The 16,021-nt window shown below is 32.1% G+C and overlaps 4 protein-coding genes across 8 annotated transcripts; 2 read left to right on the top strand and 2 right to left on the bottom strand.

Moving 5' to 3' along the window:
* Window positions 1–468: 468 nt before the first annotated feature.
* On the top strand, window positions 469–6,990 carry LOC128889293 (ER membrane protein complex subunit 1). Of its 4 annotated transcripts, none has more exons than XR_008460412.1 (16): window positions 469–686; window positions 821–936; window positions 1,279–1,462; window positions 1,948–2,103; window positions 2,188–2,524; window positions 2,613–2,916; window positions 3,229–3,249; window positions 3,764–3,936; window positions 4,008–4,169; window positions 4,251–4,532; window positions 4,607–4,802; window positions 4,868–5,065; window positions 5,149–5,274; window positions 5,346–5,573; window positions 5,647–5,864; window positions 6,392–6,990. XR_008460412.1 is itself a non-coding variant. In XM_054146803.1 (15 exons), exons 1-15 carry the CDS (start codon window positions 544–546, stop codon window positions 5,805–5,807), a joined length of 2,787 nt encoding a protein of 928 aa, XP_054002778.1. In that variant the 5' UTR covers window positions 469–543; the 3' UTR covers window positions 5,808–5,980. The 4 variants fall into 4 exon arrangements, 2 of the variants coding, with proteins under 2 accessions (XP_054002778.1, XP_054002779.1); XR_008460411.1 differs by having other exon boundaries at window positions 6,017–6,990; XM_054146803.1 differs by lacking the exon at window positions 6,392–6,990 and having other exon boundaries at window positions 5,647–5,980.
* A 177-nt stretch (window positions 6,991–7,167) lies between these two features.
* Window positions 7,168–11,634, bottom strand: LOC128889292 (TELO2-interacting protein 1 homolog). Its single transcript, XM_054146802.1, has 13 exons — window positions 11,129–11,634; window positions 10,856–10,992; window positions 10,614–10,791; window positions 10,352–10,529; window positions 9,941–10,260; window positions 9,656–9,867; window positions 9,170–9,568; window positions 8,864–9,103; window positions 8,266–8,805; window positions 7,897–8,194; window positions 7,597–7,825; window positions 7,385–7,519; window positions 7,168–7,308 (listed from the first exon to the last, which is right to left on the bottom strand). The coding sequence occupies exons 1-13, from the start codon at window positions 11,320–11,322 to the stop codon at window positions 7,222–7,224; spliced, it is 3,147 nt and encodes a 1,048-aa protein (XP_054002777.1). The 5' UTR covers window positions 11,323–11,634; the 3' UTR covers window positions 7,168–7,221.
* A 413-nt stretch (window positions 11,635–12,047) lies between these two features.
* LOC128889298 (inactive peptidyl-prolyl cis-trans isomerase FKBP6) lies at window positions 12,048–14,525 on the top strand. Of its 2 annotated transcripts, XM_054146813.1 has the most exons (8): window positions 12,048–12,172; window positions 12,384–12,735; window positions 12,814–13,069; window positions 13,151–13,319; window positions 13,389–13,611; window positions 13,677–13,865; window positions 13,942–14,053; window positions 14,124–14,525. In XM_054146813.1, exons 2-8 carry the CDS (start codon window positions 12,695–12,697, stop codon window positions 14,406–14,408), a joined length of 1,275 nt encoding a protein of 424 aa, XP_054002788.1. In that variant the 5' UTR covers window positions 12,048–12,172; window positions 12,384–12,694; the 3' UTR covers window positions 14,409–14,525. The 2 variants fall into 2 exon arrangements, with proteins under 2 accessions (XP_054002788.1, XP_054002787.1); XM_054146812.1 differs by having other exon boundaries at window positions 12,050–12,172; window positions 13,151–13,611.
* A 153-nt stretch (window positions 14,526–14,678) lies between these two features.
* On the bottom strand, window positions 14,679–15,985 carry LOC128889302 (transient receptor potential cation channel subfamily M member 2-like). Its single transcript, XM_054146818.1, has 4 exons — window positions 15,783–15,985; window positions 15,543–15,691; window positions 15,061–15,193; window positions 14,679–14,994 (listed from the first exon to the last, which is right to left on the bottom strand). Exons 1-4 carry the CDS (start codon window positions 15,834–15,836, stop codon window positions 14,782–14,784), a joined length of 549 nt encoding a protein of 182 aa, XP_054002793.1. The 5' UTR covers window positions 15,837–15,985; the 3' UTR covers window positions 14,679–14,781.
* Between the last annotated feature and the right edge of the window lie 36 nt (window positions 15,986–16,021).

Below are 16,021 nucleotides of genomic sequence, written 5' to 3'. Positions count from 1 at the left end.
ATAAGCCTCGTGATATCAAAATACGGTAGAAAATATTGTCCAACTTTTATTTTTTTATCGACATTCTGAACAAACTGGTAGTGGCATTTACCGGTGAACAGCTAAAACTATTTTCTATAAGCTTGGACGTTTCATGGTAGATGACATTGTTCGTTCTTTTGGCAACGTCATTTTTTTTTATGACGAAATATGTTTTAGACCACTCCTAATTTATATCCCAAAAGTTGCAAGCTCAAATTATCGTATATTATGCCTTACACTGTGTACAATTATGTAGATATATATATATATATAAAGAAAAGTAAAATATAATATTACGATTAAAAAAAACTGGGGAACTGGGGCTAGTATTCGAAGTATCCAATCAGAGTTGTGAACAAGCTTCACAAATCTCTAGCTTACCACTTAAAAATACAACATAAGATTCTCTTGAGGAAATTGCTATCGTTCGTTTACGTTATCAATGCTTTTGCTAGTCAGGTGGGAATGAAATTTGTGTGAGCGGATGGCAGCGAATGGGTTGATACGTTCATAGGTATCGTAATGGCTCCGTTCATGTGGAGTTCTAGAGGGAATATCAACCGGTTTTTAACTGATGTTCAAATATTACAATACCTTATCGTCTTAGTCGGATTATTTAATTTGTCTTTGTGTCTTTATGAGGATCAAATTGGAAAATTTGACTGGTAAATTGTCTTGCGTTCTTAAACAAATGTTAATTATATTGGTCAACCTCTTAAATAATGCAATAGCATGAGTTGTGTTTGACAGTGTACTACTCGAACTATTTTAAATGAAAGATTCATCATTTCGCTTCCAGGAAACAGAATTATGTTGGTAAAATTAAATTTGCCAGTTTCGATACGGTCTCGACCGCGAAAAAGATTGTTGTTGCCACCGAGGAAAATGTTATTGCTGCGTTAAATCTTAAGTCAGGTGAGCTGTAAACATTATTACAAAATCGTCCACGTGTAACAAATGCGTACGGCTATTAACTGTTTCATATTACGAATGAATGTTTACGACCTACAACTTAAACATTAGGAATTAGCATAAAAAAACAGCAAATATCAAACATTTATCTTTTTATTCCTTGCGTTTAATATGTAATATTAAACTGTTATAAATAGTTATAAATAAATAAAATTTAAATATCGAAATAACATTGATTCACTCATTTATCTAATGCAATATAATTATCATATACCATCAGTACTAACAATAGTCTGTTAGAAACATTGCAAGTACAAGTATTAAAAAGAAAACTTAAATATTTAGGACAAATATTATGGAGGCGTGTATTAGAAAAAGGATATGCAGGCCATATTCATGCACTGGGTGGAGTCTCAGATGGAGATCTTGTTTCTGTAAGCGGAGGTGTACCGGCCATTGTCCGTGCATGGGATTTAGCAACTGGACATATTCTTCACGAATGGCCAATAGCTGAGCAAAATCCTGATAGGTTATTATTATTTTTTAACATTAGTAATATCAAAGAAATGAATTCTATTGTTTCAGTTATCAGATAAAATATATTGTTTCCAAAGCAACATGCAAAAAGTTGTATATTATTCTTGAAAAACTTGCATAAGAATTTAAAAAATAAATTAATTAATAGCATATACAATTGATTTTCAGACGATTCTCTCCATTTATATCTTTTTCTACATTGGGATTGTACAGTGCTAACAGGTTTCTTTATCCTTATTTAATGCACAATCGATAATGTATATTTTACACATTGAACAATTATAGACCTGTTGCATTTATAAGTTACTTCACTTTAATTTTGTGTTTAGTTTACACAGTTAATATTTTTTTTCAATGCAATTTACAAAATATATAAATGTATAACATCACATTTTACAAGATCATTGACAAATATTGTATTTCAGCAGAAATGTTGTATGTAATTTTGTATAATACTCATAATTTTTTATTGTACAGAATCAAGGATATTAAGTGGCACATAAAAGATGGTACGCTACATCATATTTTACCAATCTATAATAGTGGTGTTGAGGTGACATCTTATGAAAGTAAAACAGGAGACAAATTGAAAAGCAGAAGAGTCAGTGCACCATTTATTACTCAAGACACAGAGTAAGAAATTGTTTGATCATCAAATATGTGATGTATAAAGTAATGTAGTAATTCTAATAATTCTTTCTTTTCCATTCGATTTAGATGTGTTTTAGCAGCACCATATCTAGCATGTTTACATGTAGATGGTTCGTTCGTGTTACTGTTCTTAGTATACTTATTTGATACAAACGCTCGACCACAATCGGTTTCGATAAATACAATATTTGGCGCTGGTACACAAGGCCCATATCACTTGGAATCAGTACTCGGCGAGGAACCTGCTATTTCAATTAGTGCGGATGGTAATCAGAGAAAACGAATTCTTCTTCTCAGAGATGTTCCTGTTCCTCTTCAGAGAGATATAGCTGGTAATGCTATGCTTTATATTGTTTCAATTGATAATGAAAAAGTGCTCCTAGAAGCGACATATCAATCTGGAGTAAGTATTATACCTTAGTTTATATAATAAAATTGTTTTAAATATCGTTTAATCCCAGTTCTAACCACGTTGATCAATTTGATTCCAGGTAACGAAAATCGTAGCTACAGAACTTTTAACATCAAACCCTCTGCCAAATTTATCAATCAGCGTAACGCATCCATCGCTAATGTCTCCGACAATTATGGCTTCGGTTTGTCCGCGGCAAGCGAAAGGTGTAACATGTCGTCATTTGCTATCTTCGCAAGACCACAGTGTCGCGTTGTTACAACATAATAAATTAATATGGGTCAGGGAAGAAGCACTTGCCAGTATCGTAGCTGTGGAGATTATAGAATTACCTATGTCGGATAGAGAGCAAGCAATTGAAACAGAATTCGATCAGAAAGAAAGTAAGTAAAATAAAATGTATATTTTTATTACATTTATTAAAATACAGCGGGAACTGTAATAAATCTGAATCTTTTTAAATTTACTAAGACACAGATCATATTTTGATGTGAGTTAGAAATACTAAAACAACATTATTACTATTCTATGTTTCTGTAATATCGTTTAGAAGATACCACCGAAAAGCTTGCAGTCGTAACTTAATTGTAATAACGATAACCAAACGGTGTTCTACTTTCGTGATTTATTTCTTAATAATCAAATATTAGTTAAATTGTATTAATTACCTTTCTTTTGTGAATGGCTGCTGGCAGGTATTGATGTAGACAGTTCATGTAAGTAGTGGAGCAGCAAGGGCTGGTTTGAAAAGTACTTTGTCTTCCTGCTGTTTATTAGACTTGTTCGCATGTATTGATTTTTTGTTAGATACTCGAAAGAAAAACAGATATTTTTGTGATTACTAATTATTGTTAACTTTGTCTTGTAAAAAATGACGCTATGATATTGTAATTAGTATTTGCATGAAAAAGTTACTTACCGAATGAAATGATACATATTCGAAAATATTGTAAGCAGTATACTCGCTAATTAACTAGTGGGTATAATTAGTATTTTAGTATGCATGTATAATTAGATAGTATAAAAAATTATTGTATCTACAAATTTAATGAGCTTTAGTATAATATTTAATTAACACACATTATTCAAACTAATTGCGTGCTATTTGCTACTGTTTCAATTTTATAACTAGATACTTCGTTTTTTTAATGATTACAGTATATAGAAAACAGTTTGCATTCTTCTTATGCGTGTAATGTATACAACTCCGTGATTTTATGTTGTGATTAGGGGATGTGCTGAGCATGATCTTCAGAAGGGTCAGTTCTCAATTTAAACAAGCAAAGGCATTTGCGCAATCTGTGTTAAGCCTTGCACCTGAACAGTCCAGTCAACGTACAGATTTAGTGCGAGATAAATTTGGATTACATAAAATGATCGTTCTTGTTACATCTGCAGGAAAAGTATGACGTCATTTTTCTTAGCTAATAATTAGCGATTGATATTATGCATCATATTACGATTTTCTGTCTAGTTATTTGGTATCGAAACTAGGAAAGGTGAAATTATTTGGCAACTTAGAGTGCCTAATATTCAAGGATTCATTAAAACTTCTAACTCAATAATCTTGTATGTGCAACGTGGTAGCCGACATTTTCCGTATCCACCACAATGTACACTACTAGCAGAAGATAAAGTATGCATTTTTCACATTAAAAAAAAAACAGTGTACAGAACCGAAATTTTAAAACTCGTCAATTTATTTCAAATATTTTAGAAAACGGGAGGAGTTATATATACATTTAACCCAATTACGGGTCAACCATTGGATGGTTTAGTAAAGTTAGGGTACAAAATAAAGCAATCCATGTTGCTTCATGTTGCAACAGATGATTTCTTACGCGGTATTCTTATTCTCGATACTCGGGATAAGGTACACGTATACCCCGAAGGTGCAACTGCAATTGCTGCATCGCTTGGTAAAAATACGTACATATTTACCGCTGATCAAACAACCGGTGTATTGTCCGGATTTTCTCTTTCATATAGCACAACCCAAGTATGTAAATCTTTAAGTATACTATGCGTTTAATATTTTCCGTTAGCAACTAAATACCATATCACTTTTTTAAGGAACTTATCGCTCATAAAGTGTGGGAACTACTGCTTTCATCGAAAAACCAAAGAATAACGCACGTTGTATCGAAAAACCCACTAGAACGTGTTCATTCTCAGGGTAGAGTTCTAAGCGATAGATCAGTTCTATACAAATATATTAATCCTAATTTGGTCGCTATAGTAACAGAGGGTGTTGGATACACTCATAAAAGTGAGTTAATTTAAAACTCATCTGAATATTGTTACCGATATTAACTTTCAACTATTAATTTACAGATACGCTTAACCTGTATTTGTTAGATGTAGTATCTGGGGCAATGATATTCTCCATTATACATAAAAGAGTACGTGGTCCAGTGCACATTGTGCATTCAGAAAATTGGATAGTATACAGTTATTTTAATGAAAAGAGTCGTAGGACTGAAATTGCTAGTTTAGAACTTTATGAAGGAAAAATACAGAGTAATACCACAGGTAACATACATTATTTTTTAATTTCTTTTTTAAATTTCGTTTGCAATGGCCATCCCTGATTCAAGATTTTTGTACTGTTTTAGTGTTCTCGTCGTTATCTACGACTAAGTTGCCAATTGTAGAGAGGCAAGCCTTTATTTTTCCGGCGGCAATTGAATCAATGCGAGAGACTATTACAGAAAAGGGTATTACGAGCAAACATATTATAGGTACGTGAAGTAGGTAGTAGCATTATATAGAGTGGTATGAATATTTACAAGTTATTTTTAATATTTAACAGTGGCCCTAGCCAATGGCGGAGTATTGGAATTACCATGGATGTTGGTAGATCCACGACGGCCTATTAACCCAGAAATACGTGAAGAAGGTGTAATACCATATATGCCAGAGATACCTATTCAAATGGACGCAATAATTAATTATAATCAAAGTGTCTTTAGGGTGTCAAATATTCATACTAGTCCTAGTGGCCTTGAAAGTACTTGCTTAGTTTTTGTACATGGTCTTGGTAAGTATTCTGAAATACTCTAAAGTATTTTAAAATTAACAATTTCGAAAAACTATACATATAATGTTCGCAGATTTGTTCTATACGCGCGTGGCACCATCTAAAACATTTGATGTTTTGAAAGAAGATTTCGATTATTGTCTAATTATGATAGTATTGGCAGCGCTTGTGATTGCATCGTACGTCACAAAAAAGTTAGCATCCCAGAAAGCTCAGAAGCAAGCCTGGAAATAATGTTTCTTTTCTTTAGAGAATCATTGCGTAACATTCTTAAGTATCTGTACACTAAAGGTAAAACATTCTGCTAATAATAATTTGTAAAGAAAAACTACTGTTTTATGAAAAACCGATGTTACTGCAAAGTAAATATTAACGACTTATTGTATTACATGGAGTTTCTTAATATACATGTGTGTATATTATTTATCCTTTTATTGGTACAGAACGCACACACTAGGTAACATATTTCGTAATCTTTCACGGCAAAGTGTGCTAGTCATTATATGACAAGAGTGGACCATAATCGCTACATATTAAATTATTAAAGTAACTGACAACATGCTCAAAATACGAAGACCTTTCCATTTAAACTACGTTCATAGTTATAAATTTCTTTTACATATAATCAAATGGAATGCAAATACAAAAATAAAGAACACACATAGGGAAATGTTGTTAAAGGAAGAAAAATGAAGAATATAAAAATCTCATTTATTACTTATAAACATATTAATTTATTGCCACCTATAAAACTAGTGACATACAATTGAAAAAAACTTTAAAGCAAATTCCTATCGAGCATATCTTATATTTTTCAGAGACACTGTTCATAACTGCATTTACTGAAGAAACAGCTAGAAAGTATTACAAAATACAGAAACTGTACGTCATAAATTTCGAATTCGCCGCATTTATAAGCATTTTTCTTTTGCTTTTTCAAATGGACGATACGGTTTCACCTGTTAATAAAATATTGTATAAACGCTGGCATTTTAATTCTATTTAAAAACTTGAAAAAGGCATGAACAACTAGTTTTAAAATATTACTTATATTTATAATTGTGATACAAGCAGAACGAGGAAATTCAATTACTATAGCATATCAGTCTGTGAAAACTGTATGAAGCAAAATGTGTCACAGTACAAACGAATGATTTTATTTATTATATACTTATAATTAAATAAATATTCAATGAGCTATGTCATTTGTGAATAGAACAAATAGAAAAAACACTTCTGTTGTATAGGATAATTATTTGCTTTGTAGATAAATGTAAAAGTTTCAAATAGACATAAGTTATTGTACAAATAAGAATGTAAACAGTAATATCACAGAAATGTAAAATGTGGGCTACATTTATGGAATGAAAACAAATATTAAATACAAGTTGTATACAAATAAAAATCTAAAAGATTATGATTTTGTTAATCTTAAGTAGTAAATTTATAAATAAAACGATATAAACGTGTATGTGTATACATAAATAATATAACATACTTATTTAGTATAATACAAACTTACACATTCTATACATTATATTATAGTACAGCCAATGTAATATACGTTTCCAGCGATATATTCAATTTACCTTTTGGTCATTCATAATTATTTTATTTATTTAGTGAACAAATTTGGATTTCGTCATATTTATAAACATAAATCCATATCTTGAATATATTTTATAATAATTTGTATATTTCGGTAGTACTCGCTTGTTAAATTATTTTCAGTCATCTAAAAAATTACAAACATTAAAACTGCAACTATATAAACAAAATTAATATTAATTTATAAATTGTAAAAAAATTACCGTTAAGTGGAGCATATCAAATGTTGCATCAGAAGGAATTTTTAATACTCTTGAATTAAAAATGCTAAGGCATTTCACCCAGGCAATGTCCCCATTATAATCGGCAATTTCCTTATATAATTGTAAGCAACATGCCTTGAAAAAGAAGTAATTAATGAAATAGGTATATAAGCAAAGGCATGTTTATGAATACATTCTATAATATAATTTACTTGTAACGTGGGATGCTGATTTTTACTGAGATAGGGCTCTGCAGAACACAAAACATTCCATGTTTCTCTTTCGAGAAGATTTAAATTTTTTGTGGTTTGACCTAATGTAGAAAGCAATTCTTTCTGTAATTTATAAGTCTGTGTAAATTTATAAATATTTGCGGAGCTCTTGTTATAACTTTCTTTAGCAGAACTAGCCAAGAACTTTGAAAGTGCTGGCAACACTTGCCTAAAAGAACAGTTAGTTTAATTATAGTTAAGTGAATGTATCCCATAGATTTGTTTTTCAAGGAAACTTACTTGAGCGTTCTCGATCGGATAAAATCTTTCGAGAGATAACCGAGAATGTTTAATAGTTGCCACGCTCGATTGATTATCAATACATTTTCATCGTGAAATCGATCTACTAATGGATGCCAAAGCAAATGTACAATAGGTAACAACTGATTTTCCCATTCTGCTAATATTTCGAGACCTTCTTGTAATGTGGACATTGCAATTAATGATTTTTGTATGTCCTTGGATGGTAAAAAATGTAAACAGTGTTTCATCACGTCTTCGATCATTTTTATATAAGACGGGACGTTTTGTTTTTGTTCTATAATTCACATTTTGTTTACAATAATTTTCTATCCTTCTCATTCTAATGTATATAATATATATTCTTACCTTCCTGCTCAGTAAAATCTATTTGATCCCCAGTTTCTCCTGCTTCCACTTTTTCTTCCTCGGATATATTTATGCTAGGATCTTCTTCTATCTCTTCATCGATTTTCTTTGCTTCATAATATTCCAACAGAGATTTAATAATTTTCGAAGATTCATTTTCAACAGTTTCATTTTGTTCTTGTATGATTGGTACACGTTTAGGATTTAATAATTTTTTTATACAAATTGTAAATGTGTAAAACACTTTTAAAAAAGCATAGGAGTTTTTCGTTTGAAAACTATTGTTCAGTTGTGAAAGTACATCTTCTACGATTTCTTTAAGGCAAGGCAACACATCCATTGTACTATACTTCATGACAACACCAACAACATCGAGTACACCAGGATTGCGTTCCACCCTACGCAATTTTATAGTTACATGATATGAAAAGTAATCAACATTTGCACGAAGTAGATCTCCCACTGAATTATATTTCAGGGATTTCGCGATATGTTCCAATGTCTGAGTTCCGGTAAAACTAATTATGCTATGCCCACTACCTAAAAATATACATACGAAAAATACGTAATTATCTTTGATAGAAATAGAAAAAATTACCTGCTCTTTCTATAACCAGATATAAAGTTTTGAGAAGAAATCTATCATAATCATGCTCCAAGGTTTGAGCTATTAATCCCAAGCCTTCTAACAATAAGCAACATTGCACTACATTGCTTTGAGCAATACGTAAAGGTACATCTTTGGTACTTTCAACTGCTGAATGCCATACTTCTGGATTTATATAAAACTCTACAACTTCCGTGTAAATTGACAAATATGAGGGATCTTTAACTGGAACTGAAATAGCTGTTAATAATATTATATTTCGTACATTGTTTTGATAAAAGTTATAGTTCCATGTACCATGTATAATCCAGTTGAGTAACAAGAATAATTCCTTTTTATGTTGTGGAACATCAAGTATGAGTCCAAGAATGGTATCTACTAAGATTCGAAGATCCCCAAATTTTCCGAGATATTTACATATCGCTACAACTTTCTCTTCACATGACTTGTTTTGAATGAATTTAAACCTTCTCCACAAATGTGATCCATATGAATATGCTGGATCTTCAAGATCCTTGACATTTATTACTTGTAGTAAGGAAATATTGCTGTAATCTATCTCAGATACATAAACAAGTGCCAATAATAATCTTCGTATATGTGGCGCAGACATCATAATCCGAGGCAATCTCTGTTCTCCAAGGAGTTTTAAATAACCGGCAATTTGATTTAAACACGATAATTGATCATTGTCATCTAAAAAATAAAGATATTTAATTTCGTTTATATATTAAAATGCACTATTACGAAATATATATATTATAGAAAATATAACAATCGTACCAGATCTCCTGATAATCCTAGGTAAACTTGTAAGCAAGTTATAAAAGTTTTCTTCCAATAATTCCACCAAAGGTCTCATATTCGTATTTTGCATGTAGCTTATGTTAATTTGATTTAGTGTTTTTTCAGCTTCCTCTCGAATTTCTGTAAATTCATCTTCAGATAGAGATATTAGGTACTCTATTAATAACATAACATTTGGTTTCATATTCCTGTTTAACAAATGTATACAATTTCACTTTAGAAATTGCTTATCATGTTTGGTAACAAATATAACAGCATTACCTAGAGCATGTTGTAAGCAGCAAATGAATGACTTCGACTAATTCCTTTCTAACTTTATGATGAGAATGCCGTTTTAACACATCCAACTGTTGCATAAGTACATTAAGCTTAATTGCACTAGCGTTAAACCATTCTTTCGTTCTTGTTGTACTTTTCAGATGTTTCTCGATTTCGTTACGATCTTTCGTATACGAGCTTTCTAATTGATTAGTGTGTTTGTCATTATTTACTTGAGTGAGAATACTTAATGACGGTGTATCATCTTCTAGTTTATCTTTCATAACAAGGGATATTATTCTACCCCAAGCTCTTAGTGCTACCTACAAGTTTATAGTAGAATTTAATTTTAACTAGAGATAGACTTGTAAATAAAGAAAAAAGGATTTTGAGATATTAACAATTGTCCATTACCATTGTAAGTTTGTGTCCTTGTATTTCACATCCCATAGCTATTTCTTGTAAGCCACTAACAATGCCAGGTAAAAATAACATAATAACATCGGCTATTTGATCTTGTAGGATAATATCAGATCTATCTGCTTCATCATCCACTTGGCATAAAGCCATTACTGCTTCTACTGCTTTCAATCTAAAAAATTGCAAGAAAGCAATTACACATATCTAAATTAATTAACTGGTCAGTATGGTAGAATTTAACCCATATTATATTTGCCTAAGGGAACGTGATTTTTCAGTTCTGCCTATTGTTAAAGACAATAATATTCCTTGACCTATTTTTGATGCATTATCTCTGATATATAATGATTCCGTAACTTCTGTAAAACAGGAGTGCATCAAAGTTTTAATGCATGAGAGTACTGCTTCTTTTAATTCTTCATGACCTGTGATAACTGTAGAAATCATGTGTATTATATATTATATTATGTTGTATGGTCAAATAATATGTATGCTTACCCATACTTTGTTGGGTTCTGTCATAAATTTGTATCAAAAGACACGAATACAATTTATTGAAATATTCTAGGTTTGATATTTTTGCTCTTGATATGATTGCCTGCGTTGTTTTTACCAGTTCTTCTTTTGTGCCTTTACTGTAAGATTGCAAACACACGAAAAAACATATTGTTTAGAGTAAAATAAAAACCTGACAATTGTTAGATTGAAGTAACAAATGTAAGGTTATGTGTATTCAATATTTCTTTAGAAATAAACATACAAAGTAATTACCTCAAACTTTCATTCGGTAAATGCGTAATTAAAGGAAACAAAATATATTCAAACAAATCTTGAACAACTTTATTCGAAATTTTTGTTACGACATTAGCAACATTTCGTGCAGTATCAACATTTGGATTTTTCATTAAAGAATCGCAAAGTGGCTTTAACACAGTAAATGCCTCCTGTATTTGATAACGTTCCATTTTTTGTGTAACAGAGAAAATATACGAAACAATTAAAGTTCTTGAACGACTTCAACAATGTCCATTGATGTGCATTTTATAACCTTACATTTGAAAACATTGAATATATGAGTTTTAAGTTTATTTTACGGAACCTCAATTACAGAAAGCATTACAGATTTGGGGTGATAGGTATATAATAATTTGTATTATTTACAAAATAAATATCTCAATTCTTGACATATGTTTATTTCTTATTTTTACTGATCACGTTCTGCGACCAGATTTATCGACTGAATATAAAAATGAATATTTAAGAATCCTAACTCTGATAGACATATTTTACCGATGCTTTAATTTAATAATCTCGTTCCTACTGTTTTACAATTAATAAATGTTATAACATTAGTCGTATTGTTCCAAAAGTAGGATATTCATACTCATAAACATATTCATTTACATAAACATAGACAAGAGTAATAATAATTGCGTTTTATAATATTCAAGATATTTTTTATAATATATTTTTTATAGTATTCGAAAGTTAAGATATCGATTCATATAGATTGGTTACATACATCTATATATATCATACATATCGATATTTTTCACTTTCCAGTATCAATTTCCATTCAAAAAGCCCGCTAATGGTATTGAGAAGTGACAACCAATCATGTTTAACGTTTCTTTCCAACTTTTAAATACTCAATTTTCATTGGTCGAGGACCCGCAACTCACTGCACAGAAGCACGAAGGAATGTCGCGTTTGTAAATTATTTTTTTAAATTTTCTTTCTAACATTTCTCGATACCGGTAATAAGAGTCAGTGAACTGAAGAGGAGTGTTAAGCGGTGCTCAACCAATGAGTAATGTAAGTATCTACGTACTCTTTCTTTTATTAGCTTTGCTGTAGTTTAATTGAAATTATTAAAGTGACTGATTGACAATATGTTGATATAATTATGCTCTCTATAATTATATCTAATATATTGGTTTTCTGTTTTGCATTCTTTTCTATTGAAATTGATATCCCTATAATTACGACGATTGAAACTGATGACTAATTTTGTACTATTTTACAGATTTTTTACAGTTGATCGAATCATTCGACAGTTCAACTGAGGTACTACAACGATCGTCAGGATGCAGAGCCTCTACTAATATCAAAAATTGACTTTCAAGAATTAGGACTAATAGTGGTGTATCGACTGTGTATTCGGTAGTAGTTAGTTTCAATTAGCTTACGCTTCAGTACGTATGATGGCGACACTAACTCGCTTACCGACTGAAATATCCATAGTGTTGAAGACTACTAGCGCCGGTACCGACGAATACTGGGTATTACATTTGATAAACATTTGTGTTTGAACCTCCTGGCACGTGTTAGAAGAAAATGGCGAAGTGTTTGAATGTAGCAGAGGGATTTACCCTGAGGTACATAAAATTAAATAAATTATGTAACAAGGTATGACGGTTAAAAGAACATAGATTATATCGAATTATTTGCTTCAGCGATTTAACTCAACAAGATGGGGTTGTTTTTGAAATAGGCGACTATCAGGATATGGATGATGAAGAATTTTCTTATTCATCAACGGTTCCTTTAACGAATGATGAAATAATAAACCTGTTAAATTTAGATGATTTTCCAGACGACGATGACGATAACGGCAATGATGAGACTAGTACAGATAACTCTATTATGCTTTGTAATGTAAGCTTTGAAAAGTTAAAGGCAAGAATGACTGACATTCTTGGAAATGGGAAGGTAAATGCTATTTTATTACAGATGTCTATAAATTCTTTTACTTTTGATAGGATAGTATATTTTTTTTTATATTATGTGTAGATTATGAAGTTAGTGAAACAGAAAGGTGTTGGACCAATCGTACCTAGCGATGCACAAGTTACTATAAAATATGTGGGTCATTTTGAGTACACAGATGAACCATTTGATTCTAGTTTTGCACGTGGAAGAGCAGATACATATCGTCTCAATCAGGGCATGTTAATACCCGGTTTAGAGATGGCTATATCATCTATGCAAAAACATGAAATAGCTGTATTTATCGTACATCCTGATTTAGCATATGGGAAATTTGGTTGCGCTCCTCGTATTCCTCCAAATGTAGAAATTTTGTTCATTGTTCATTTGGTCGATTATCTGGACAATGGATGTGCAGATACTATGAAAACTATGTCCATGGAAGATAGAAAAGTATTTGCTAATGTTGTTAAACAGGTTAAAGCTAAGTTTAATACTGCTAAGAATAACTTCAAGATGTCCAAAGTCAAACAAGCGATACGAGAGTAAGTCTTTTGAGTGTAATGTATTTGCATAAGTTAACGCTACAATTATGACAATGTATTATCAGATATAGTAGAGGAGTTCAATGGTTGGAAATGGCAGAATTAAAAGATCAGGCGGAGGAAGACGAATTCAAGAGGTTACTTTCAAGAGGGTACAATAATCTTGCAGTTTGTTACAATATAGAAAATATGCCGCGTCGTGTTTGCAACGCGTGTAATAGAGTACCATTACCATCTGCTAAAACTCACTTTAAGTATGTTAAGCTAAATCATCATCGGCATATTACGAATATCTATGTATATATAAGAACACTTTATACTTTGATTCAGTTTTGGTCGAGCATTATTAAAAATGGGAGAGTACGATAGAGCAATGGAAAAATTGCAAATGTCGCTTAAACTAGAACCTAAGAACGCAGTAACTATTATGGAAATTAAATTGGTAAATATTAAGCTACAGAGTACAAGCTGTTATCATGTGGAAGACGGTTTACTCTACTTGTTAATTTTAGGTAAATGAAAAACAAAGAAAGTACTTGGAAATGGAGAAGCAACTTTGGAAAAATTGTTTAAAAACTGATCAAAAAGAGATAAAAACTTCTGCTTTTCGGAGAGTAGTGCACGATATGTGCGAGGCATTCAAGCAAGACAATCAGTTAAGACTACCGCTTCCAGAAGCACTAACGCCCGAGGAAGATGCATGCGTACGCGAGGAAGCTGCTGCATTTGGTCTCTCGGTTACCACGCACCAAAGATACGGCAGAGAAATAACGTATCTTAACAAATCTAATTACTAAAGTTACTAGGGTAGTTGGAAGATCAGTATTATGTTTACAATGAAATGTATAAAAATACGTTATACGCATTTATATTTTTAAAAGAAAAAGAAATACACGGGGCAAAAATTGTCTTCATTTTCGCCATTTTTAGTTCCGTAGGGTCATAGGAAGCTTAGGATGATTTTCATATTTTTTATTGGATCAAAGACTTCAAAAAAGCAGAAGAAATTTAATTCATACATAGTTTCTTTTTTAAACTTGGAAGTTTATCGTAGTAACTACAAGATAAAAGAGGTATCAAATAGAATGTATAAAGAGTTCTTGATCGTGACGAAATTTATCGCGAATTTGTGTTGTTCGTAAATATCAGCAAAAGTTTATATAAAATTGTTTAAGCGTTTCCATCGGCGGTAGACGCATCTTCTGAAGGAGGCTTTTCGATCTCACTTCCAAATCGTACCCTATATTTTCGTCTCACGATATCCCAGTCGACAATATTTTCAATTCTCGTTGAATCCTTTAAAGATAATTGACTTTCCAATGGACTCGTACGAAGTAATGGAAAATGAATGGCGTCGCATTGTTGAGGTGATATTCCATTGTCCTACGCAAAACGAAAATATTTGTCGATACCTCAAGGTCAATTCAATTTCAATATTTTTGTACGTACCTGAATAAACGAACGTCCTGTAAATAGGCGCATCACTCCCGGTTTACGTCCCTCGTTTCGTATTTTGCATGGTTTTCCAAGATACGCGATCCAGGAAGTAACGAGGTTTAGAGGTGAAGGCGCAGTTTGTGTTCTTGAAAAGTTAGGTGTGCCAAGTTTTGTTACTTACTGTAGATCGTTGCGTTGTACAAATTGTATAAACCTTTCCTGCCTTTGTCTTTTTTTTTTTTTTTTTTTTTTTGTAGTCTGTTCGCGACGAGGATACAGCAGAGTCTTGATAATTTGTGGTAAACAAGACCGAGGAGGGTTCGAATTATTGTTAATTTAAATACTCCTAGTTACGCTTCAACGTGTACGTATTTTATTTTGTTTACGATGCCAACTCTATAGAGTATTCTGAACACTTGGAAATTTGTCTTCAAATTAAGCGGTTACAAACTATCGAGACCCCACTGTATGAGTACTCTTCGCGGTTCACTTACTTTTGCATCTTACGAATGAGTTTGCTGAGCCCGTACTTCCACTCGATGTCGCTCTGAGATTGAATATTTTGGTACGTGTCGGACATCATCGCGATCAACAGATTGATGAGTACTATGACGCTAACCAACATGTACAGAGAGAAAGATACCTGCCGGAACAGTACCAGGAGATCATTGATCGCGAATCGGTGAACTGTAAACAGTGCTAGATCGGGCGCTACCAGTGAACGTTGACCTGACCTTAAATAAATATATTGTCCAGCTCGGTTGCATCTTTCGTTTTAACGATACCATGAAGTCGTCCGAGTCCTTCTGGCCGAAAATAGCGAAGAAAAGATTTTCCGTGATATCGATGGGACTCACTTTCACTGGAAGAACGTAATCAAGCGTCTAAGTTGGCTAACGTAACCGTAAAAGAACGCAAAGATCGTTTCTAGATTGCGTTCAGTTAGTGCTGTCGACCCAGAGCTGGTAAAAAA

This window comes from Hylaeus anthracinus, unplaced genomic scaffold (genome assembly GCF_026225885.1).
Source record: "Hylaeus anthracinus isolate JK02 unplaced genomic scaffold, UHH_iyHylAnth1.0_haploid 11997, whole genome shotgun sequence".
NCBI classification, from domain to species: domain Eukaryota; kingdom Metazoa; phylum Arthropoda; class Insecta; order Hymenoptera; family Colletidae; genus Hylaeus; species Hylaeus anthracinus.
Note: the sequence above shows the minus strand (reverse complement) of the source record. Positions and strands in the feature narration are given on the sequence as shown.

Coding starts and splice junctions, on each gene's coding strand:
- LOC128889293 (XM_054146803.1), top strand. CDS start 544: ATGGCTCCGTTCATGTGGAGTTCTAGAGGGAATATCAACCGGTTTTTA. Junction 3,250..3,763: donor TATTGATGTAGACAGTTCAT/GTAAGTAGTGGA, acceptor TGTTGTGATTAG/GGGATGTGCTGAGCATGATC. Junction 3,937..4,007: donor TTGTTACATCTGCAGGAAAA/GTATGACGTCAT, acceptor TTTTCTGTCTAG/TTATTTGGTATCGAAACTAG.
- LOC128889302 (XM_054146818.1), bottom strand. CDS start 15,836: ATGGTATCGTTAAAACGAAAGATGCAACCGAGCTGGACAATATATTTA. Junction 15,194..15,542: donor CTCATTCGTAAGATGCAAAA/GTAAGTGAACCG, acceptor TAACTTTTCAAG/AACACAAACTGCGCCTTCAC. Junction 14,995..15,060: donor CAGGACGTTCGTTTATTCAG/GTACGTACAAAA, acceptor CGTTTTGCGTAG/GACAATGGAATATCACCTCA.
- LOC128889292 (XM_054146802.1), bottom strand. CDS start 11,322: ATGGAACGTTATCAAATACAGGAGGCATTTACTGTGTTAAAGCCACTT. Junction 9,868..9,940: donor CTGCTTACAACATGCTCTAG/GTAATGCTGTTA, acceptor TTTGTTAAACAG/GAATATGAAACCAAATGTTA. Junction 7,309..7,384: donor TTGATATGCTCCACTTAACG/GTAATTTTTTTA, acceptor GTAATTTTTTAG/ATGACTGAAAATAATTTAAC.
- LOC128889298 (XM_054146812.1), top strand. CDS start 12,695: ATGGCGAAGTGTTTGAATGTAGCAGAGGGATTTACCCTGAG. Junction 12,736..12,813: donor GCAGAGGGATTTACCCTGAG/GTACATAAAATT, acceptor TATTTGCTTCAG/CGATTTAACTCAACAAGATG. Junction 13,612..13,676: donor GTCAAACAAGCGATACGAGA/GTAAGTCTTTTG, acceptor ATGTATTATCAG/ATATAGTAGAGGAGTTCAAT.